Source organism: Anguilla anguilla, chromosome 18 (assembly GCF_013347855.1).
Source record: "Anguilla anguilla isolate fAngAng1 chromosome 18, fAngAng1.pri, whole genome shotgun sequence".
Taxonomy (NCBI): domain Eukaryota; kingdom Metazoa; phylum Chordata; class Actinopteri; order Anguilliformes; family Anguillidae; genus Anguilla; species Anguilla anguilla.
Genome location: NC_049218.1, coordinates 15,373,813 through 15,397,050, shown reverse-complemented (window position 1 = coordinate 15,397,050; position 23,238 = coordinate 15,373,813). Strand labels below are relative to the sequence as shown.

Below are 23,238 nucleotides of genomic sequence, written 5' to 3'. Positions count from 1 at the left end.
ATAAAAACTAAAAAAAGTTATCGAGATGAGGTCTGTGCCCAGGTATACTGAACTCATGCGGGCTCTTAAACAAAACTCATCAACTGGGATGCAAGTGGCGTTCCTCTACTGCAGGTATTCCTCTTAGCCTGGAAAGAGATTCCACGTGCCTATACGCATGCTTTCTCCAAAGCTTTTTTTCTTTGGTGGTAAAACAGTAGGAATTGGAAAAAAGATATTTGCTTCTGCCCCAGACAGCGATGGTTGTATTGACGATATTGAGCAGTCTCCTACTGTAGATGTGCAGAATGCCTTGAAATCTTTACTCCGTAACTCAGCGGAAACTAATCAGATTGTTTTGTTTTTTCTTGAAATCAACCACCTGCCTTCTAGACCCCCTGCTCACAAAGCTACTGAAGGTTCTATTGCCTGTTCTTAGCAAGTCAATTCTGGACATAATAAATTATTCATTGTTATCAGGATATGTACCTACATCATTTATGACAGAAATCAAGCCACTTCTGGAAAATATAGTTTGGATCCTACTGAACTGTCTAACTATAGACCCATTTCAAACCTCCCATTTTTTATAAAAGATCCTTGATAAATGTGCAGTTCAACAGTTTTTTTCTTATCTACAGGCTAACAATATGCATGAGAGGTTTCAATCTGAGTTTAGGAAGCACCATTGTTACAGCCCATGGCTTTGTAATGAATGATTTGTTCCCGTCCCTGGATTGTGGTTGTATCACAATACTTGACTTGAATTGCTGTCTTTGTAACAATAGACCACCATATTCTCCTCTGCAGACTAGAGAAATTAGTTTGTCACACTGGGGAAGCTCTTTTGTGGTTAAAATCCTGTCTCTGACAGATTTCAGTTTGTGAGGGTAAACAATGAGTCATCTGAGTGTTCACAGGTAAACTTTGTAACACCTTGAGGAACTGTTCTGGTTCCTTTGCTCTTTTCTCGTAACATGCTTACCCTTGGGGGCGTTAGAAGTAGACGTGGTGTTATGTATCCCAGCTATGCAGATGACATGCAATCGGTTAAATCCGTCAAAGTTGTCCAGCTTGCTGAACTAGAGGCCTGTCTTAAAGGCCTAAAGGCCTGAATGACCCATAACTTCCTCTTATTGAAGTCGGTTAAGATTAGTAGTAAGCCCCAAATTTCAGAGATACATTCTTACACTTTTCTTTAGATTTAGATGGCTTCTCTGTCACAGCCAATGCAATTGTAAAGAAACCTCAGCGTGACTTTTGATTCAGATCTCTCCTTTCAGGCCTTTATTAATATCTCAAGAGTAGCCTTCTTTCACTTGAGAAAATCTAAATTAAGGAAGATATCCCTGCAAGATGCTGAAAAATTGGTTCATTGGTTCATTTGTAGTCTCAAGGTTGGATTACTGTAATGCTTTATTGTCTGATTGCACTAATTAGGCTTTGAAACGTCTCCAAATTGTACAGAATGCGGCTGCTAGGGTAATTACAGGAATTAGAAATGTGAGCTTATCAGTCAGTGCTCGCATCTCTTCAACGGCCTGTTAAACTTAGAATTGACTTTAAGTCTCTACTCCTAACGTATAAGGATTCAAAAGCTTTGGCTCCAGAATATCTTAGAGAGTTAGGCTACTTATCCTTTATTCTCCTCCAAGATTGCTTCTGTGATGAGGTCCTGGCTATTTGAAAATTCCATGTATATCTAAAATTACAATGGGAGGCATATCCATCTCTTACAGAGCTCCTGTCTGCTCCCTTGAAATGGGGAGATTCTAAATAAAACAGTCTGTAATTCCTACATGGTTCACTTGATATGGATGTAAATACCCTTAAATTAAAGCGGACAGTCTGCACTTTAACTGTTTCACTGTTTCATTTGAAATCCAATGTGCTGGAGTACAGCCCAAACAGCAGAAATTGTGTAACTGTCCAGATACTTATGGACTGCACTGTAGGTCTGTACATGCTCCTTTGTAGGAGACCGTAGACATGCCCTTCTGTAACGGTGCAAGAAATGACCTTTAACGTTGTAATTTTTTTTACTTGGAGTTTCTTGAACTGCTTGCTGCTATATGGACATACGATAGAGGACATTTTAATTGGCCTCTACTGTGTCATATATCAATGCAGGAACCTTTGGTCTCCACTTTGTTCAGTGTGTGTAGCAGCATGACATGAATTCAGAGCCTTCTATACCTAATTATTGATCAGCCATCTGTCTGAGGGCCTGAACAGTTTATTTAAAGTGTGATTTAATTGCAAGGCCTGGAAAATGTGAAACTAGCTCCAGTCAAGCTCTCACAATGTTCAGTCGACCTTTGATTCTGAACCTTGATTCTGAGAGCAGATTTATAAACTTGGATGACTGTGAATTAATCATTCTAATTCTCTATAATTATTATAATTTCCAAGCCAAGTAAAATAATGGGGCACTGGTAGTGCTGATTAGTTTGAGAAAGATGGGGCACTGGTAGGGCTGGTTAGTTTGGGAGAAATGGGTCACTGGTAGTGCTGGGTAGTTTGGGACAGATGGGGTACTGGTAGTGCTGGGTAGTTTGGGAGAGATGGGGCACTGGTAGTGCCTGTGTGTGAGGTCAGAGGGACAGATTATCAACAGTAAAAAAACAAGACAGATTATCATCAGTAAAAAAAATACTGTTTCTTCTGTCTGGATTCTTATGGCTATAAACTGTCATGCTTCTGCTGAATGGTAGACCTAGGGTATGTAAGGGTTATTTCTTTCAGTGCTTGAATAGGGCACCACTTCCATTTCCCTGAATTTATTGTCTTGTCCTATTATATTTTGTATTGTATATTTAATTAGGTCTTTTCCTCAGGAGGAGAGTAAGCCAGTGAATTAGTTTCTCCTTGGCTCTCTTAGTGTTTAACTGCACACTCCAGTTGATTGATTTCTCTGCATAACAACATGATGCCTGTAATGGGCCTGCTTTCTGTATTGTGAGAACCTGGCCCGAAGGAGGGGGGAAGTCAGGAGGACTGGGGGTGGGGTTGGGCCTGGGTGGCACTGTTGCCAAGGTGCCAGCGGACTGCCCCTGCCCTGACGCAGCACTCCCGCCCCCCCGGCACCAGAGATCCCCACTGTGGGGACAGCTGTCAGGGACCGGGCGCGACGCGTGTCCTGGTACCCGAATATCCGCCAGGCTGGCCTCCGTCTTCACAGGGAACTTTCCAAGCAACAGGGGGCGCCGAAACCTAATCTCTTTATTCATCATGGAATTACGCGTGTTTTCTTCTCCCTCTGTTGGGAAGGGTAGGCATAAATAAACAGACCCACCAGGGTACCGTCAAGCCGTTACTCTGAGATCATTCAGCAGCACTGGGTCTGGCAGAATTCTCCCACTGTCAGCACAAAATCACGGCTAAAACAGCGCTCACATTCCGTTTATGGAAATTTATGCGAATTTACTGTTCGTTCCAAAATTTTCTGTGACTGGCCTAGTGGAAAGTGTAATGTCTGCATAAAAATTATTGGGTTTATAAAAACTGTTCTAGACCTCAGTGTTTTTAGTTTTTGAGTTTTGAGTTCTGTACCCCACGATCAGCTAGTTATAAGTTATGCACCCCATCATCAGCTGGTTTTGAATTCTGTACCCCATCATCAGCTGGTTTTGAGTTCTGTACCCCATGATCAGGTGGTTTTGAGTTCTGTACCACATCATCAGCTGCTGTAGTGGGCACTTATAAGCCATGCTGGTCATCCTAGGTAAGGGTGTCTGATATGCAAACACTTAATACCATCCTTTACACATAATCTAACACATAGCGTAATTTAGGTTTACAGTGTAATAACATTCCCTGACACTTCATAATATCATTTCACTTATTAGCATCATTTTGCATCCTGTTACATTCTGAATATTATGTTTCTTTGGTGCTGCTTTGTTAGTATTTCCTTCTTAGAAACTGGTGGAACTGCTGTAACTGGAAGAGGGCCATAACCGTAGTGAAATTCATGTTGGAAAGCGTCATGACAGCCATATTTTAAACAAGCTCAGTGGAATTAATTTGCTTTGTTTTTGTACAGCTACGGTGCGCTGGTGCTCTAAACCATGTCAGCGAAAAATCCATTAATCCCATGATGCCGCAGACAGGGGAACGTGTCCTTCAGAATACAAATGAGCTTTGGCAGGAAAGTTTTATTCCAAGTTATCGTGCAAAGGTGCAGTTATGATAGATTTATTCCCCCGAAGTGTTTTAAAGGCATGGTGTTCCAAGGTCAGTAGTCAGTAGTGCTGTAGATTAGGAAACACCTCTAAGTGAGGTGTGCACAGCTCATTTCATGAGCTTCCCCATGAGGTTTCTACTAGCATCGGTACTGAAAGCCAATCTGCAAACAAAAGATACTTAATATGGTCAGAATTTGTTACCATACGCATCTCCCCTGCTCTATTCAGCTTACTGCCTGTGTCACCTCCGTGAGAGTCATGCTGCTGGTTGCCAAGGAAACACTCCGTTCCGAACGCATTCCCTCTCAGGAATTAGGGCTCAATCTTTATTTTCTGACTGATGCGTGCTTTTTCGTTAAAAAGTTCAACCTCCAGCAGTGTCACCACTGTAGGAACTGTTTAATGTAAGAAAATGAGTAAAATGAGAACTGATACATTTGTGTCTTTTCTACTTTTCTCAATGTTTTTTTTTTTCAAAAATTTAAATTAGCATCTGCTACGTGGTATAATGTTTCTCTCTTTAAACCATGCAGGACAGACGTAGATGTATAATTTCACTGAAATTAAATACACATTTCTGAATTCTGAATGACCCCCATTTCCACAGAGTTTGTATCTCTGAGTTTCTGTTGTATAACACACAACAGTCTTATGACATTATTAAAGTTTTGTTTTGTTGTGCACCATCACTGTTTACACATGCAAGTGGTTTTATCCTACGCTCCATTTATTACCAGCCAGCTTATCGCCAGGTTTGCCCCTTGGTTTTTAACTGCTGGTATAAAACGAGAGATCTGTGTATGTATGCTTTGACAATCCTCTTATTGCCCGTTTGTTTTTGTACTTGATGTGTTTCGCCAATAGCGAGTGTACCACAGTTCACCGGCAGTTTATCTGTAATGCCCATGGTTGGTATTTGAATGTTACCGCTGGTAACAAAATTTTCTTCACCCCTCTGTTGATCTTAAGACCCCTAGAGCCAGCACATAGCACTAAAATGGCCGCTGCTTTCTCCGGAGTAACTGTATGTTGTATTTGTATTTGCGGCTGTTTTCCTGAGCTCTTGAGAGAAGGCTGGACTGAGAGCATACTTTTGAAAGCTATGCGCATACTGCACCTGTACCAGTAAAAGCTGCTGATGCACACAAGGGTGAAGTGTTTCCGTGGTGATTGTGCTCATCAAATAATAGTGGATTTCTCATTAATTTTCCTGTTGTTTTCCTGTCATTTGCTTTTGACCGCTCATGCAGTCACAGAGAGAGAGGAAGTGTCAGCCTGGGAAAGCAAGCAGCAGAGAGTTTACTCCCAATGAGCCTTTCTGTGGCTGATAGCTTCAGCCAGCCATTATGGTAGACGTGCAGTGGCCTGTGACTTGTCTGTGCATATAGATTTTATTTTATTTACTCTGTATCCATTTCCTCCCTCCTGTGACTGTTGAACCCAGCTTGTGTGCTGGCAGAGGCATTTTAAACTGACTGACATACATTGGGGGGGGGGGGGGGGGGGGGGGGGGGGGGCCTTTCTCAGTGTAAGATGGCTTCCTGTTTTTTTTTTGGAGCAAAGATCCCTGTAGTATAATCATTTATGGTTATAAAGATATCATGGGAATTGTGCCTCAGTAATTTTACCAGTTAAAATGTATAGCAATCGCCGTAGACTATATTCCTACCAACACCACACACTACATTCTTTGCCAAGACCTCAGCCCACATCCTTTTCCAACACTACCCACCACTTGTTTTACCAACACCACATACCACACCCTTTACCAACGCCACTGAACACACCCTTTACCAACGCCACACACCTCATACTTTACCAACATCATCTGTCTGTTATCTCTCTTTGTCTCCTGTAGAGGTTTGTGTTATCTCTCTCTATCTCTTGTAGAGGGTTAGTGTTATCTCTCTCTGTCTCCTGTAGAGGGTTAGTGTCATCTCTCTGTATCTCTTGTAGAGGGTTAGTGTTATCTCTCGGTGTCTCCTGTAGAGGGTTAGTGTCATCTCTCTGTATCTCTTGTAGAGGGTTAGTGTTATCTCTCTGTGTCGCCTGTGGAGGGTTAGTGTTATCTCTCTGTGTCTTCTGCAGAGGGTTAGTGTTATCTCTCTGTGTCTCTCCTGTAGAAGGTTAGTGTTATCTCTCTGTGTGTCTCCTGTAGAGGGTTAGTATAATCTCTCCATAACTCCTGTAGAGGGTTAATGTTATCTCTCTGTGTCTCTCCTGTAGAGGGTTAGTATAATCTCTCCATAACTCCTGTAGAGGGTTAGTATAATCTCTCCATAACTCCTGTAGAGGGTTAGTTTCATATATCTCTGTGTCCTGTAGAGGGTTAGTGTTAGATGCAGCAGCGCTCTCTTTTATTACGTCCCCTAGGCCGTATTTCAGAGGAATGCTTCGTACCTCCCAAAACAAACAGCAGAGAAATTGAAGTGGCAAACCGGATCATTTGATTTGATGGTGGAACCCAATTACAGCCTCCCTCCCTGCACAAATGACAGGCCCTCATTAGATCATAAGAAGCTGGCTGAGGATGCCAGTGACCGCGTCCGTTTCTGCAGGTCCTTTTCTTTGGAAGTGAGAGGTGGAAGACGAGGCGCAATTCCTCCTCTGGCTGTTTCACAGAGCACTTATTGCAGATTGAATCACACTGCATGATGCTTTTATGTTTCTGTCATTAGGCTAATGGGAAACGTGAACCTACAGAGGCCATTAGATTCACCACAACTGGCAACCTACCCTGGGCGGATGTGGAGGATAGGATGAACTTTGACCTGTCAAATACCTCGTCTAATCTGAATGGGTCCAGGCTTGACTGTATGCCTGTCTAACATTAGCAGCACACACTGAAGCATATGAGAAGATTGGTATAAGGTCCTTTGCAGATATAACAATAAGGTTTTTGTATAAACTTATTTTTCAGTATTTGACCTGGGCACAAAGCCAGACAGGACACGGATGTGATTTACCCTCAAGGACCCCGCCAGAGTAAACAGATGTGTATCATGCGCTGATGTAGTGATGACAAAGCTTCCTGCTTTTACAAGCCGTCAAACACACTTTCAAATGTGCAGAGAAAAAAAGCAGAGGGTGGAGGTGTATTCGCTTGTACAGTAAGCACGCAGTAAATGGTCCTTTCGTTCATACAGTGGTGGATGCACTCATTTGATGAACAACCATGACTAAGTAATATTTGCTGTTTTATGAAATACAGAAACAGAGGAAATGCAGAAAAATCAGTAAAAAAAAAAAACGTATGCAGCTAATTGTTTATCCAATTAGTTTATTTAATCTAATTTTATTTATTTAACATTTTTAGGGAAGAATACATACAATTAAAGCACATAGATAATTCTTTTCTTATTACTAGCAATGTGAAGCCTTGAAAGTGTATCATGATCAAAGCAAATATATCAAAGGTATAGGAGTTCCATGCAAATTTACATTACAGAGGAGAATGCATGGCAATCAAAGAACGCCTGTAGTAATGAAGCTCAAAAACACGTACTGACTCCTGCGTTTTATAGCAATGAACTCCTAACAAAGCATTCATTTACAGAGATATATTAGGAAGGACAGTCACAACCAATAAAAGCCTCCAAATGGGAGCATTAATGAGCAGGCGACACATGAAGGGCACCCCCTTGCTCTGGGAAATCACTTTCTTCAGTTTAAGCTCGACACAATGTGTGGGCTCACATTTAAAAGATTAATACAATTTGAAAATTAGTTGCCAATGCCAAAGTATATAAGTGGTATAATGCATAATTAAAAAGAAAAGCCATTACGACACAGCATGGTTGCAGACTCATGCAGTCAAAGAACACATGATGAAATCCAAGAACTCAGAACTAAGATTTTAAAAAATCAAACCACCGGTATCACACTCCTGTGTGCGAGTTGTCTTGGTAACAAAATCATTTTGCAGGTATTAATTTAAAAATGCATACATTATTGATTTTTGTGCCTGTTTAAAATTAAAGGCCTAACTGGGAGAAAAGGGGAGAAACACTGGCACACAAGACATGAAAGATAACAGCGACTTCAGAAATATCAAGTATGCTTTAACACTTTGCCATTTATGAGATATCTCTAAACATCAGGAAAAAATCATCAGTTCAGTACAACACTGGAGATAAGAAGGGAAAGTGGTTTTGTGAAGGGAACAAGAGGAGTAGACTACGCTGTATGTTGCTGTTGCCAGCTGCAAGATTTGCTTTTTAAACTCATTCAGATGAAAAGCTACTTACTGTCTAAGAACAATTGGCAAAGATGAGTGACCTTGAATGTAGGTTCTCAATGACAGGTTTGCACTGGAGTAAAAAGTACAGGATGTAGTGATTCCTCATCTAATTTAAACAGCTGTTACTGCAAAAGGGCAAGGCTGATTATAACTGACAGGTAAACTTTACTTAGCACAACCTTATGAAGATATTTCATGTGTGGCAAACTGGACGGTGCCTAGGAGGAAGATTCTATCAAAAGTCCATCATGCTTCTGTTGCACGCTGGCCAGGAGCTTCTTGGAAAGGCTACATTCAAACAGTGCTCAGGCCAACGTATACGCACAGAAGCCATGTAACAGCCATTCGCCAATGTGTTGTGTCAGATGGTCTGCGCCTCAGAGCCCCGCGGTGACCTGGGTAATCTCAGACTGCACACTGTTGCCAGGTGATGACCCCTTCAGGGCTAGTCATACCTGCTGTCTGCTGCGCTCCAGGGTGTGGCCGCTGGAGTTGTGCTCCCGCGGCGGGTTGCGGGTTCGGACCGAGTTCTGCACCTCCGGGCCCGGGGACGTGGGGCTGCAGAACTTGCGGAAGCAGCGCTTGAAGTTCTCGTCCAGAAAGGCGTACAGGACGGGGTTGAGGCAGCTGTTGGTGTAGCCCAGCGCAATGCAGAAGTGCCAGGTGATGGTCTGCAGCAGCGACTTGGGGATATCTACCAGGGCCTTGATGATGACGAAGATGTGGATGGGCGTCCAGCAGACGATGAAGACGGCCACCACCACCAGCACCATGCGGGTGATGCGACGCAGGTTGCGGTCCTTCTCCTTGGAACCTGACAGCATGCGCACGCTCTTCAGCCGCAGGATCATCAGGCCGTAGCACACCGTGATGATGAGCACGGGCATGATGAAGGCGAAGATGAAGACGCAGATCTTCAGCAGCGTCTCCCAGTACCAGGAGGGGTGTGGGAACAGCAGAGTGCAGTCTGTATACCCTGCTGCAACAAAAGATCAGAGAGCAGAGCACACACACACACACACACACACACACGCACATGCACACCCACACCCACACATGCACGCACATACACACACGCAACCACAGTGGATTGTGTGAGTGAAATCAATAGCCATTAAGTGCAATTTGTCAGAAATACACACTATTTGTTTTGAAGCACTAGATCGAAATTCCAGCACCATAAAGAAAAACAATTATTTCCTTGTTAGTGAGACAGACACATTGCCACTATTTGCACTTGGTGAACATGGCAATAATAAGCTAGTACATGTACATTTAACTGAGTATGCTTTAGCCTGGGAGTTATTTGAATTGTAACACAACCAATAAGCACTTCAGTCTAAGTGAGTTCCAATGGGAAGGCATATATGGGGACCATCTGCTAAACCACAATAAAAAGGCACCATCACCTGTTGAGTAGTCACATACAGTAATAAAAACATTCCCTATTCCCAAAAACAATTGCACAGGTTCTATAACGAACCCTCTTAGAATTTAAAGTGTTGTGAACAAACATCCGAACACGTCTTTGAGCCAAATCACCTGAACCAAGAAAAATGGTAGAGAAGTTAGCGGAGTGCCATATTTACAAAAGTTACCATGGAGGATTCCAAAGGCTGAGCCTTACCAGAAAGAAGGCTGGCTCTGATCAACTGTGGTTGTCACAGTCTGATGAACCTATGGTCATGCTCGTTTTATTCCACCAAACTTGCGGTCGTACTTCTTGTAATATGGGTGATCTTACGGTTGTGCATTTTTCTAATATTACTCAACTCAGTGTTGTATTTGCTGTTGTCTGGGGAACTTGCCGTTGTACTTGTCATTGTAGTCCTCGATGGTGGATGCCATGACCATGACGGGCAAGGCGATGGCAGAGGACAGGATCCAGTTGCAGACGTTGACGATCTTGGCGTTGCGTGGCGTGCGGAAGTCCAGAGCCTTAATCGGGTGGCAGACGGCGATGTAGCGGTCGACGCTCATGGTGGTGAGGGTGAAGATGCTGGTGAACATGTTGTAGTAGTCGATGGAAATGACTATTTTGCAGAGCACGTCCCCGAAGGGCCAGGTGCCCATCAGGTAGTTGATGCTCTGGAAGGGCAGCGTGCTGGTGGCCAGGGCGTCGGCCAGAGCCAGGTTGAAGATGTAGATGTTGGTGGCTGTTTTCATCTTGGTGTATCTGTAGTGACAACAAAATGAGCGCCGTTTTCACAAACCTGTGGGGCGTGTTGAAGTGAAAAGCTGTTACTGTGCCAAGGCTGGCCTGTGATTAATTCCCGTTTAGCAGGTGGGGAATATTGAGAGTCCATAATAGTGTAGAGAGTTTGGGAAATAAGCATGGATACATCAACTTGTGAAAGTGTATGCTGTATTATTTATTATTCACATATTTAATGTTTGCTATTAAAGTTATGACAGTTCTTAATAAGAAAGGCAGCATGACCATAACTACAGACATCAGCAGGATCATTTGTAGATTTTTCAGCTTTTTCTCCTTCCCAGGCCCTCTCTTTTCTTTCACAAACGAATGCTAATAGACTGATCCATTGGTTTTCTAACAGAGAGGGGGCAGAAAACTCAGTTCAACAATTTGCTTCTAAATCTCTTTTAAAATGGTGCCTTCACTGAAACAGGGAAACAATGGAGGCTGTTGGCAATTATCTAAACATAATTTAGTAGCCTTTGTGTATTTTTAAAACATGCTACTGAATACCATTTTACCATGGTTAATATTCATTTTAGTAAGAGCCAGTCAGTTGATGTTGTATCATTGTGTTCCTCATTATCAGAGTTTATGTGCTGTCTATTAACTGAAGATGCTTGCTGTACAATGTGCTGTGTGTCAGCTGAAGATGCTTGCTGTATAATGTGCTGTCAGCCAGCCCAAGATGTGGCACTTAAAGCCTTTTGTTTCTGTTTGAATGGCTGATCATACAGTCTACTCTGTCTCTTCAGTTCTTGGCTGTTTCTTTGTCGTGTGGTTACTCTCGTTGGCTAACACTATTCTGCAATTCTGTGTTTAATTCTGCTTTAACCTTATGTTACTTTACCTACTGTGTAGAAATTCCCCATAACCAAGCACAGACACTGTACTGAACATGCTAACTGCTGTCTCCTCCCTGTACATTCATTCACTGCCAGCTAAGTTGCAAGGACTTACTATTTTATTATCAACAATGCGAGACATAACTGATTAGAAGAAATGGCTGCACGTGTAAATGCAGCAGCAGAGAAATACGGCTATTACTCTAAAAAAATTAAATCACTGCTTTCTGCAAGTCATTTGAGCTTCGGTGAAACAAATGAGATTTTGAAGTGAACTCCCACTCCCTTTTAAATTGGCCTTCAAAGTGTATAATGTTTAATTCATTTTCCCCCGCTCATTAGCAAAGTCATCATCTGGGTATGGAATTGTTTCACAGACTCAACACCCTTCCATCATTCATAATAATGAATTCAATATGGATATCACCATTGCATTGCGTATGAAATATTTGAAAAGGCCTATATACTGTAAGCAGCAGGAGTGTTTGGCGGAGAATGGGATTAAATGCCACAGGGCTGAATACGCAAGCATGTTCCAGTGTAAACATCAGCGTTATGTGCAAAGACTCAGTGGCATGTGAGATTACTCTACAAAAGAAAATGAATCCAATTACATGGGGGATACAGGAATCATGATTACACACTTTTGTCTCAGTTTTACAGAAATCCAAAAACATACCTGCAAACAAATAAGACTACCCTTCAGTGACCTGTATAAAAAAATTATTAATTGCATGGACTCATGTGAAAAATTGGTTTAAAATATCTAGAAATCAGTTTTTTGAGTTATCAACTGAATCCAAACGGAGAGTGGATAAGCTGCTATGAGTTAGATATTTGCCCAAAGAGGAGAGGAGGATATTAGATATGTAAATGAATGAAATTTAACAAAACTGACCAAGAAAAACATGCATAAGGTAAAGGCTACCTGTTTTAATGCTAACAAACAATTAGGAGGACACACACCTGCAAGACATTGAGTGAATGCAAAAGCACATCACACTGCACATGGAGGCTGACATCAGAGACTTGGAAATCATTTATTAATATAAACTGTCATAAGCTCCAAAGAAGCCTTATAACAGGACACACCCAAAACGTGTGCTTGAAGCTACCCAATGCACCCAGAGGGCATCGACCACAGGTTCATCATCAGACATGAAGTATGAAGAATGAAGTAGCCCCGAGGTCAAAATTTAAGATACATAATGACTAATTTAAATGAATATTAAACCATGAAAGCATGGTACTCTGTTGCAAACAGGCATTATACCAAGAGTAGCAATTTATTATACATTTGTTTAAAAAAATGAGACAAGACCTCAAAGAGATTTAGAACTAGTGAGGGATTTACAAACATGGGAATAAATTGTTCCAGGGATCTCCACAGCAAGATACAGAAAATAAGAAAAACCAGCAAATCAGTATGTCTCTTAGATCTTGGAATAATATAGCCTGTAAGTTGAATTATAAAAGTGGCTGCAACACGGTCGTTTCGTATAGTGGTCCAGCTCTGTATATGCTGTATTAATCTGAAATAAAACAATAAAGATGTTCAGGGACTTGTATTGACCTCATATACAGCAGATAAATGTTTATTTTATATTCTGTTAACCTCATATACAGCATAATGAATGTGTATTTGATATTATATTAACCCCGTAGACAGCAGATTAATATGTATTCGATACACTATGTTGTAGGCATGTGATTAATCTGATTATTGTGGAATATATATGAAATATATATTATGTCTACTAGAGGAAAGCTCAGTCTCAATAACTGCACATTTAAAGTGAACTATATGTGATGGATAATATGAATCAGGCAATAATCAAAGTCTTTTATCTTGTGTAATATATTGGCTGCTGAATACAGAAACAGGGTAGAAATGTAATGAGGTGCATTAATTTCTTCAGAAGCCCTCTGCATTATTGATCTCTAAATCTGTTCGCAGCTTAATGAAAGGGAACTTGTTAGACTGTGTGTGAGAGCGTTTATAACTATTTACAAAATATCTGATGAAATAATGTAGTTTCTGTACTGTGTCGGTGTCTTCCTCTCTTTCTTATTTATCCTAAATGCTTTAATAACAGAATGCTGCTTACTAATTACAAATCAAGGCTTCCTGGTGGATTCAAAAGAAATCAGCCTTGACTGTAGGCCAGATGCAACGTTGCATTGGTTTCCTTCGAGGTCATTTCTGAATGCGGCTACGACTTAAGTAACACATTCATTGAAGATGTAACGGTAAAGCAAGCACATCGCTGTCAGATTTTCAGCTGACAGGAAACTGAATTTCACACTGCCATGGCGATCTGTGCTTATCTACAGTGATGAGTGACATCTAATAAACTGAAGCAGCTGCTATATGCCTCTTTATTTAGTTATTCCACCCCTGTCACGGCATGTGCAGGACTTCTGCTTCAGAAGTAACAGGCTGCAGTCTGGCGTGTGTCTCACCACATTGCAAGGTGCTGCAGCTGAAACTAACCCTCATAATCAGAACAGCACATTCGCGGAGAAGTAATTACATTATTTTAATTATTTCATGATGACATCACTGTAAAAACCGTTTGTTACTTGTGAAAGGAAATCATTTCAAACCTTCAAACCTGCTCTAAAATATTTCGGTAACAGCTGGCTGTTTTAATGCAGCCAGCACATTGGATTTTATTCAAGTAAAGGCTAAACCAATGACCGGCTTGTTTTGAGCCACATTAAGTGGTTGGTCGTTTCTGATGCAGGCCCGTCTCAAAGTACTTTTATTTTCTGTTTCTGCTTTCCAGATGCTCTAAACATACTGTAATGACTAACAAATAGCCAAGGAAATGAAGTAATTTCGTTTTACGATGGGTTTTTCATTAGTTTTGGCTCTTTGTGTTTATCTAACTGTTCTATATTTTTTATTTTTTTAAACAGGCTTGCCAAATGTTTTAGATACTGTCTCTTGGAAATAACTAATTATTTGGAGGACAGTCCTTTGAGATTTAAAAAAGAGGCTATTAGTCATGATTAATTTGTACATAAAAGGAGACCAATAGGGAAATGTGCCCTGCTTCATAAAGGCATTGTTACATGTATTTCAAAAGAAAATTGCAATATGCCAATCATAGCAACAGGCTTTTGAAATGAACATAATGAGAAACTGTTGAGCTCTGAAGTGGCAGAGAAAGAGGGGGAGAGATCTCAAATGCTCCTGGACAGCTGCTTTTCTTTTGTGCAAGCTCCAGAGGAACACTGCTCTGGGAGATGAGGAGGTGTTTAATGATGGAGACGAGGTGCCAAATAACATGAGGAGTCTCAAGATGAAGAGTCCGAGCCAACAAAGAGATTAATAATGGAGAAGAAGAGTCCGAGAAAATGATTAATGATGAAGAGTCTGAGACAATGAAGTATTTAATTATGGAGAAGAGGAGTCAGACAAAATGAGATTATGATGAGGAGTCTGAGACAATGGGGGAGGTTGATGGAGAAGAGAAGTCAGAGAAAATGATTAATGATGAAGAGTCTGAGACAACAAGGAGGTTAATGATGGAGGAGTCAGAGTAAATGAGATTAATGATGAAGAGTCTGAGACAATTAAGTATTTAATTATGGAGAAGAGGAGTCAGACAAAATTAGATTATGATGAAGAGTCTGAGACAATGGGGAGGTTGATGGAGAAGAGGAGTCAGACAAAATTAGATTATGATGAAGAGTCTGAGACAATGAGGAGGTTAATGATGGAGGAGTCAGAGGCAGTGGGGAGGCTAGTGATGGAGGAGTCCGAGGCAGTGGGGAGGTTAATGGTGGAGAAGAGTCAGAGGCAGTGGGGAGGTTAATGATGGAGGAGTCAGTGGCAGTGGGGAGGCTAGTGATGGAGGAGTCCGAGGCAGTGGGGAGGTTAATGGTGGAGAAGAGTCAGAGGCAGTGGAGAGGTTAATGGTGGAGAAGAGTCAGAGGCAGTGGGAAGGTTAATGATGGAGGAGTCAGAGGCAGTGGGGAGGCTAGTGATGGAGAATGATGAGGATACTGTCAGATGAGGATACAGAGCTTCCTGACAGCCGGTTTCTGGCAATATCCCTGTGTTGTCCATCCATTGGAAATTCCAGCTAGGTATTGCATTGTTTACTGAATTGGTCTTTGCTATCTTACAACTTCTGAAAAATAACTATTGCAATGACATGCTAATTCTGACCAAAAGGATTTTGACTAATTTAAAAAGTTGTCACCCCGTGACCATAGTTCCAAAGTAGAAAGCTGGAAAAATCTGTATGTCTTGGAAAAAACTGTAAATTAAGTTGGATAGATACCTGAGAGCATGTTATGCTTTGCTGAGGAATTGCTGACGAATTGTATGTAGCATGATGAAACCATGGATGCAATTTTGGACTAACATCATCCTGGTTCCCTACAAATGGGCTTGCATACCCTCTTACTGTTTTAGTATTAGGCTTTTATGTAAAAATATGTGGCCTTATAATAATGACTTGAGTCATTTTGAATGCAGGCACTTAATTGCAAGGTTTGGTTCTTTATAAAGAGATGGAAATCCTCAGATCATTGAACACCAGCTGGCGATAACTTGTTTTGCTGTATGGAATGCCTGCAGCAAAGCTATGATGTCATTGGGGGAGGCGTCCCAGGGCCTGCTGGGAAGGACAGCTGTATCGTAGTGCCAACCAATTAGATCAACAAAGAATAAAAAAAGTCAATAAAAATGAAGGAAATGGTTTGTTGAAACTGCCGTCATTATGCATTACTGGCCACATATGAGGCTTTTATCAGTTAATGATTTGGTGGTTCTGTCTATGAGAGTTATTTCACACAATTTCACCATGACAAACTGTCTGAAATCGAAGCACACCTGCAACATCGGGAAAATGTAAATATTTGGTAGTAAAACAGAAAAGACAGGGAAGGTCACCTGTTGATTAGCCCAACTTGAGTATACTGACAAATACAAATGACTCTATGCCGTCCAGCCCTTTGCATTTTATATGGAAAAACAAACAAAAAAGCTTAGTGGAGCCATCAAATTGTTAAATCATTTATGAGCATCATGAGAAAGGGAAGGATATCTTTAAATTTGACATTAATTAAAAATATCTTTATTTCTATACTTGAGGTGCTGTTTTTTTATATATATGTATGAGACAGGGGATAGGGGACAGAGACTGCCACGAGTGTGTCTCTATGGCAACAGAATGCACTGAGCACTGCTTGAATGCACTTTCATTTCTTCCACTAAGAAATTAAATATATTTTTCTGTAGCTTGAATATACAGATATCTATAGAGTTGCATTTATTTCCTTTGTAATTTTTGAAAATGTTTTTTTTTCTTTTTATTCTACCATTCTTGGATGTACAGTAGCTCTGAAATGCAATGCAAATTTGATGCAGTATCTTGTATTTACAACTTATTTGAACATACCTGACATCTTGTACGTACAACCTTTTTAATACATACACATGCAATATCTTATGTACAAAGTATCATTTCACGTGTGTACAGCTAAAAATTTTTAGTTTTAGTTTGCGTAAATGTCTTTAGCTCATTGCAGAAGACTGACTCTGGTTGATTGATTGCTGCTAGCTGTACACAGGGTGCACTCCTTCAGTAGTACAGCATCTCAGAGTACCTCAGCTGCTCAAGAAAAGCAAGGCTTTCTCCAAGAAGCAATAAGACAGGCTGAATCATTTATTAATAATAATAACGGGTGGCAGTGTAGTGCAGTGTTTAGGGAACTGGATCTGTAATTCAAAGGGTTGTGAGTTCTGTCCCCAGCTGCGATGCTTCTGTTGTACACCTGAGCAAGGTACTTAAGTGGAATTGCTACAGTAAATATCCAGCTGTATTAACTGATTCTATGTAAAAGCGTAATCTGTGTCACTCTGGATGAGAGGGTCTGCTAAATGGCTAAAATATAAATGATAATTATTGTCATATGAACCCATATTCTTTCATTGTCAAAAGCAGTAGTTTAATACTTTTGAAGCGAGTAGACACAAAAACTCAATTTCAGTGCCAGTGCTGTCTCCGGTGGTGTAGTGCTGAACTACGTGATGATTGCAAGAGAGAGCACTGTCAGCCCAAAGAACGCCTCTTCTCATATTAACCTGTTGCCTAGCAAGGCATTTCCCCTCCAGTAATAGGTCTACGCTCATATGGCTGTACACCTAGAGTCATATGAACCACTCTTCAGCTTGCATTGTACTCACTGACCTTCTTATTCTCTACACAATCTTTTTTTTAAGCTGTGCATTTATGTACTGGATGAGCCAGTACGGTCAGTGCGTCTCCAAAATGAATAGTTAAAAATAATACTGACAAGGTCCACTTGTCTCTTGTTTGGACGCCAGAAACTGCTCGTCTCCCTTTCTGATGTAAGACAGTACAGTATGTACAGTGCCTGAGCGAGCGAGACATAGAGCAGTCTCACAGACCCCTCTGTGAACACACCAGTTCCTCTGTGAGTAGAGATGGAACGGGGGGACTGTACCTATAGCTAGAGCAGGATGTGTGCCTTTTCACTCATCATGTCATTAAAACCCATTCGGCGACGAAAAGAAACAAATATGCCACCCAATGTGTACAGATTTTTTTTTAAAAACAAAAAAAAAAAAACATCAGATACACGAATCCTACGAGAATCATAACAATAGTGAATTTAAAATAAATTGATTTAATAATTTGTAATGAATAATACTAATAATGCAAAGTACGTTATTGCCAAGTAGTTCAGTAGGCCTACTTTTCTTTCTAATGATATCACATTACAGATTATAGAAGAAATCATTCATAATTTTCATTTCTTCAGATTAGCAAATGCACTGTTGGTCATACGAAGACATATTCAAGGCTAATAGGAATAATTGCTGAACACCACCACAACCACCCCCCCCCCCCCCGCCCCACCCAAAAAAAAAGAGGAAAAAAAAAGATTTGTTTCAAAAAAATCTGATATGCAATATTAATGTTCCTTATTGATGCCACTATGATGCTATATTTCTGATTAAACGGCTCCTCTGAGAAAAGATGGCTACTGAAAGCACAAAAGAAAACCTATGTGGATGGTTAAATAGTATTAATATTTTATACATACATGCATTTCAGCTGGAATGGAGACTGTGGTGACTTGCGTTTGCACATTTCATATAATTTCCATGAATAATAGAATAACATTAAAAGGTCTATGGGGATAATTCATTTAGCGTGATCTTTATATTACTTTCTTCACTTGTAATACTTACATTGAAGGTGTCATACAGTGCATGCAGAGAATACCAACGTATTTTGTTACATTGATAGCGTTTGTTGTTAAATAAGTAAACAGCTGGGACCTGATGAGTAGGGTAATTGCCAGATGTTATTTTGTGGACAAGTTTACTGTGGACCAGAGGGAAAGGGTGAACACAGGAGATTTTGATCCCACCTAGATTAGTTCTCTGCTAACAGAAGAGCGTACACCCCGATTGTGTGCTAAAAGACCGAACTCACATGTCACATGTCATTCAACTTTTTCACACCCTTGGACAGATTGTTCAGAAGATTCATTGAATTAATGAGCCCTGTCAGTCCGACACGGTGTGAATGGAGCGGGTGGAAGGGTATGCCGAGAAGCAAGGTATTCAGTGGTACCTGCGGTGGAAGAAAATTAAGGAGTACCCTATAAGTTCGACGGTTTTCCACAAACTACATCACGCAGATAGTTTGATTTCAAAGGTACTCTATGTTCTCATGCATATGTTCTATATTATCGGTTTTATTATTTTAAATAACTAAAAGAAAATACACACTGGACACACCCTCTCACATGTTCTCTCTTATTGTTTTAATCACTGTAAATGTCAAGATATTCCCATAAATAAGTACATTTATCACAAACAGCACTCTAAGAGGACTCGAGAACAATCCCGCTCTTAAGGAGTCCTACTGACAAGTGTAGACAAGTTTAATTTACTCAATTTCTACTCTGATTACAAGGGACGCTTATTAATAATATAATTTACCCCAGGTGGGTGGAAAACTGATCTTGCGACCTTCACAGTGTCATTATAATAAAGAGGATCTCGTTGATGAATTTAGTCTATTATTCGTTCATTTGTAATTTAACTTCTTGGATATGAACTGTCTTAAAACACATATTCCGTATCGGAAAGTAATCACAAGCATATTGGGTTGGATGCAGGCTGGCCATTAATATGTGATCATCTGAATTTGAATGAACTAAAACATGAATTGTTTTTATTATTATCAATGTGGTTTTCTATGTGTAATGGTTACGTCCTTGTACAACCTTTTGTAAACAATCACTTACTGTATTCTTCTGTAAGACTATAATTCAAAAACTACAACTTTTGGATTTCTGCCATCAATGCCGCAAAGCGTGCATATATTATAATTTGACACACTTCACCGCAGTACACAGGAGTGTTTGGTATCTCTTACATCGTGCAACCACTTTTATGTGAAATTAATTCGCGCTGAGTAGCCTTTGTGTAGCAGTGTAGTCACGTAGCTACTTGGGGAACACAAACGACTAGGCTATCTGTGCTCGCAATGCGCCATTCCTTAACAACCCGCTCCGTCTGTCAGTATAGGCTATCAATGCGCACTGTAGCATTAAAACTATGTATGTGAAACGTGAGACATTTTCTTGCTTGCCCTTATTCACCACAAACTATGACCCAAGATCGTGGTCACTGTGGATAAACAGCGAGGTAAAAACAAATCTATAATGGCTTGCAGATACTTGAGGCTACTTACTGTACCCTATTTCCCTGACTAAAAAGCTGTCGCCCAGTGACTCCCAGGCCAATAGCATGAAACATCATCACACATCTTGCAACAGGTGGAACATACATGTTCATTTCAGGTGACATTTCAAGCCGTTTCCCACGAATTTATTATTGTCTGTTGCCATGGTAATTACAACCATCATCAGATGTAGGCAATGAAATTATAGCCAGCCTCTACCGAGTGAGTCGGGGAGCAACCTGCCAGATAAGTTCTGAAGATCTTACCTTATGATGACATACATAACGAGCACGTTGCCGACCAGCCCGAGCACACACACGATTGAGTAAAGGGCTGCAATGACAATCGCGATGACCATGGGAGTAGAACCTTTGTTCAGAAAGTCTACTCTGTCACACATGGATCCATTAGAGTCCAAAAGAGTAGTGTTATTGCCGAAGTTCCGACAGAAACCGGTCCCGTTGATCGTGCCATGGTTTGGGAACAGGTACACGGGTTCCGACGAGTTGCCAATGCTGTCCATGGTGTTAGCCTACTGGATAAGTCGGTTCGCGCTCTTGATAACTGTTCTTTACCAGTAGAGCTGCTGCTGCTAATCACAAACCCTGCTCTGCGCAGATGGGTCAGGCACCAGACACCTTGCCGTTATATTTGGAGATCTGTCCCGTTCTCCTATCTAAGCGTGCGCCTTTGAATTGCAACCTTTATCAATAAAAACTGTTATTTTCCTTCTGCCTGATGCTACAGATCCTTAACTATTCCTGCTAGTGAAACGCATCACTTTCACACGCGTTTTCTCATTTTATTAAGCTAAATGACGTCACTTTATATGCCACCTGACCCAAAGCTGGGGTCTGGAGAAAAGAGAATCGATTTATTTATTGGTACCATTGAAGAAATGTTTTTAATCGATTGTATTTTATTTTCACATTAATCATATTAATTTATGGCGATTATATAAATGCTGTACAGTGCTATGATAAATTGTTGCAAATGCGCAAAACACTGAAGTTGCGCCTCAGATTTAAATGTATGAGGTATTTTACAAATGTACGCTAATGTACACGTTTGTGATGCTGTCATATGAAATTGGAGGAAAGGACTTCAGTAACAGATAAAGAAATAAACATTCATATTCGTAATATATCGAGCTGTAAAGTGAGAACGCTGCTACTACACTACTGCTATATGCTAATAGTAATTATAGTATTCAATTACATATCATTAATCATACATTGTTAATACATTATCATGCATGGGGAAAAAACCCAGCTAGCAGATATAGGGTGGCCGCTAGGTCCGCCAACGTTTTGCAAATTGCCACAAGGCTGGGCAGTTTAGCTGAGGATCGGCTCTTAAAACAATGCAAAATAGTCATTCAGTAGTTCGCTAGCGGCAGTAGCTACAATTCGCCAACTAGGGGAGAGTCGATATAAATGCAACAGTTTTTGGATTTTTTGCTCGTTTACTCAATTTTGCTCATTTAATATTTAGCCTTGCACTATTAAATTTTTACTTCAGACAGCCTTGACATGCCAGTTATCATTGCCCGTTTCAATTACGTTCATAACTTAATCGAGTCGCATAGCCTACAATTTAAACCACAGTACATGCTGTCCGATGTTACATTCATACGACCTTGTCATAATTGTAAGAGGGGCGGAAAATTGTCACAGTAAATGTAATGCCCTATAATGTGCATAGGGAAGTTTTTTCTGCGCATAATGCTAATCAAGCAAACACATTTCCAACTGTAATGTGAGACCTCCCACATGCTTAGACCATGAAGCATGAGGCTTTATTTATGAAAATAAAAACTGTGCGCACTGACGCACAAGCAACTTCGTAACTTACCGTGAAGTGGTTAGTGAGTTGTGGTTGCGTCCAAATCGACGAGGAAAGCTGCTTTTGCTTGCCTCTTAACGCCCAAGCTTTTACAGGCCGGTCTGGTGTGTGTTATTAATGCCTGTGACCAGGTGGCTGTTTCTTTTCCATTAATCACATCGAAAATCCAGAAGATGATGTTATTTGAACGCTGCAAGAAAATTAGCTGAACACATTTAACATCAAACACTGAACTAACTTAAAAAGTCGAACATGTTGATGAGTACAATCAATATTTAATAAATATTAAATACCATTTCAAATGTCTCAGGTCCCCCAGAAGGACACTAAACATAGATGGTATTCAACACCATCTACAGCAGTGTCCCTAATCGCCAAATCTGAAGTCCTCTTCATGACTTGCCTTGGCACCAACCCCTCATTTAACAGCAAAAAAGTGCGTTGTTTGTTATAGCGACTTAGAGGCGGCATAATTGTAACAGTTTTTTGGTCACCAAGCAAACAGTTCCTGCTAAAAATTAACTCAGAAAACCATACTAACAGTTTAAGGACAAGGGACTGCTTAAAATGGTGTATGATTTATTGTAAATAAGGATTTTAACAGAAAAGTTCTTCGGCTTTTTTCGAATATTTCCCACGAAGGTTGTCGAATTGCTCCGTTCTTGGGCACACGGTAGAGGTCTGAATTGGGCGTGTACAAACCTGAAATGGCTACTGTAGCAACAATGTACGAAAAGTACAGTGTTACATTTACAGTATGATCGATGCGTTACATTTATACAAGTCCCACGCTCAAAGTACGCGTAATCCCTGCTCCGAAGTTTTATTTCTGCCCAATGTGTAATGTTGATGGCAACTAATACCAATATACCTTCTGCCATTACCGGTCTATATTTCCGTTAACCATAAAGTATACACATCATGTAAATGCTGTATACATTCAGAACTTATTTGTACAATTAGAACTGAACGTGCAAAATATTTACATCCATTTCCGCAATTCCGTGATATTTTGCTAATGATCTAACAAAGAGGCGGGGTCTGAACTCTTCTGGAAGGAGCCAAGCTGCAGCAGCTTCTGGCCTGCAGAACGCATACCACGGGCATGCCATCCACTGGAGCAGTTACTGCTTTAAGGATAGGGTTAGGATAGGCCTACTCCTCTGACTGCGTCTCTCCTTTCTGGGCTACGCAGCTGCCA

The 23,238-nt window shown here is 40.7% G+C and overlaps 1 protein-coding gene across 3 annotated transcripts; it reads right to left on the bottom strand.

Moving 5' to 3' along the window:
* Window positions 1-7,429: 7,429 nt before the first annotated feature.
* Window positions 7,430-22,389, bottom strand: LOC118217722 (mu-type opioid receptor-like). 3 transcript variants are annotated; one of them, XM_035399708.1, is made up of 3 exons: window positions 22,047-22,389; window positions 10,215-10,582; window positions 7,430-9,385 (listed from the first exon to the last, which is right to left on the bottom strand). In XM_035399708.1, the coding sequence occupies exons 2-3, from the start codon at window positions 10,570-10,572 to the stop codon at window positions 8,856-8,858; spliced, it is 888 nt and encodes a 295-aa protein (XP_035255599.1). In that variant the 5' UTR covers window positions 10,573-10,582; window positions 22,047-22,389; the 3' UTR covers window positions 7,430-8,855. The 3 variants fall into 3 exon arrangements, with proteins under 3 accessions (XP_035255599.1, XP_035255597.1, XP_035255598.1); XM_035399706.1 differs by lacking the exon at window positions 22,047-22,389 and adding an exon at window positions 20,459-21,037; XM_035399707.1 differs by lacking the exon at window positions 22,047-22,389 and adding an exon at window positions 20,459-21,034 and having other exon boundaries at window positions 7,430-9,382.
* Between the last annotated feature and the right edge of the window lie 849 nt (window positions 22,390-23,238).

Coding starts and splice junctions, on each gene's coding strand:
- LOC118217722 (XM_035399706.1), bottom strand. CDS start 20,715: ATGGACAGCATTGGCAACTCGTCGGAACCCGTGTACCTGTTCCCAAAC. Junction 10,583..20,458: donor GTTATGTATGTCATCATAAG/GTAAGATCTTCA, acceptor TTGTCACTACAG/ATACACCAAGATGAAAACAG. Junction 9,386..10,214: donor CTACAATGACAAGTACAACG/GCAAGTTCCCCA, acceptor CTTTTGTTGCAG/CAGGGTATACAGACTGCACT.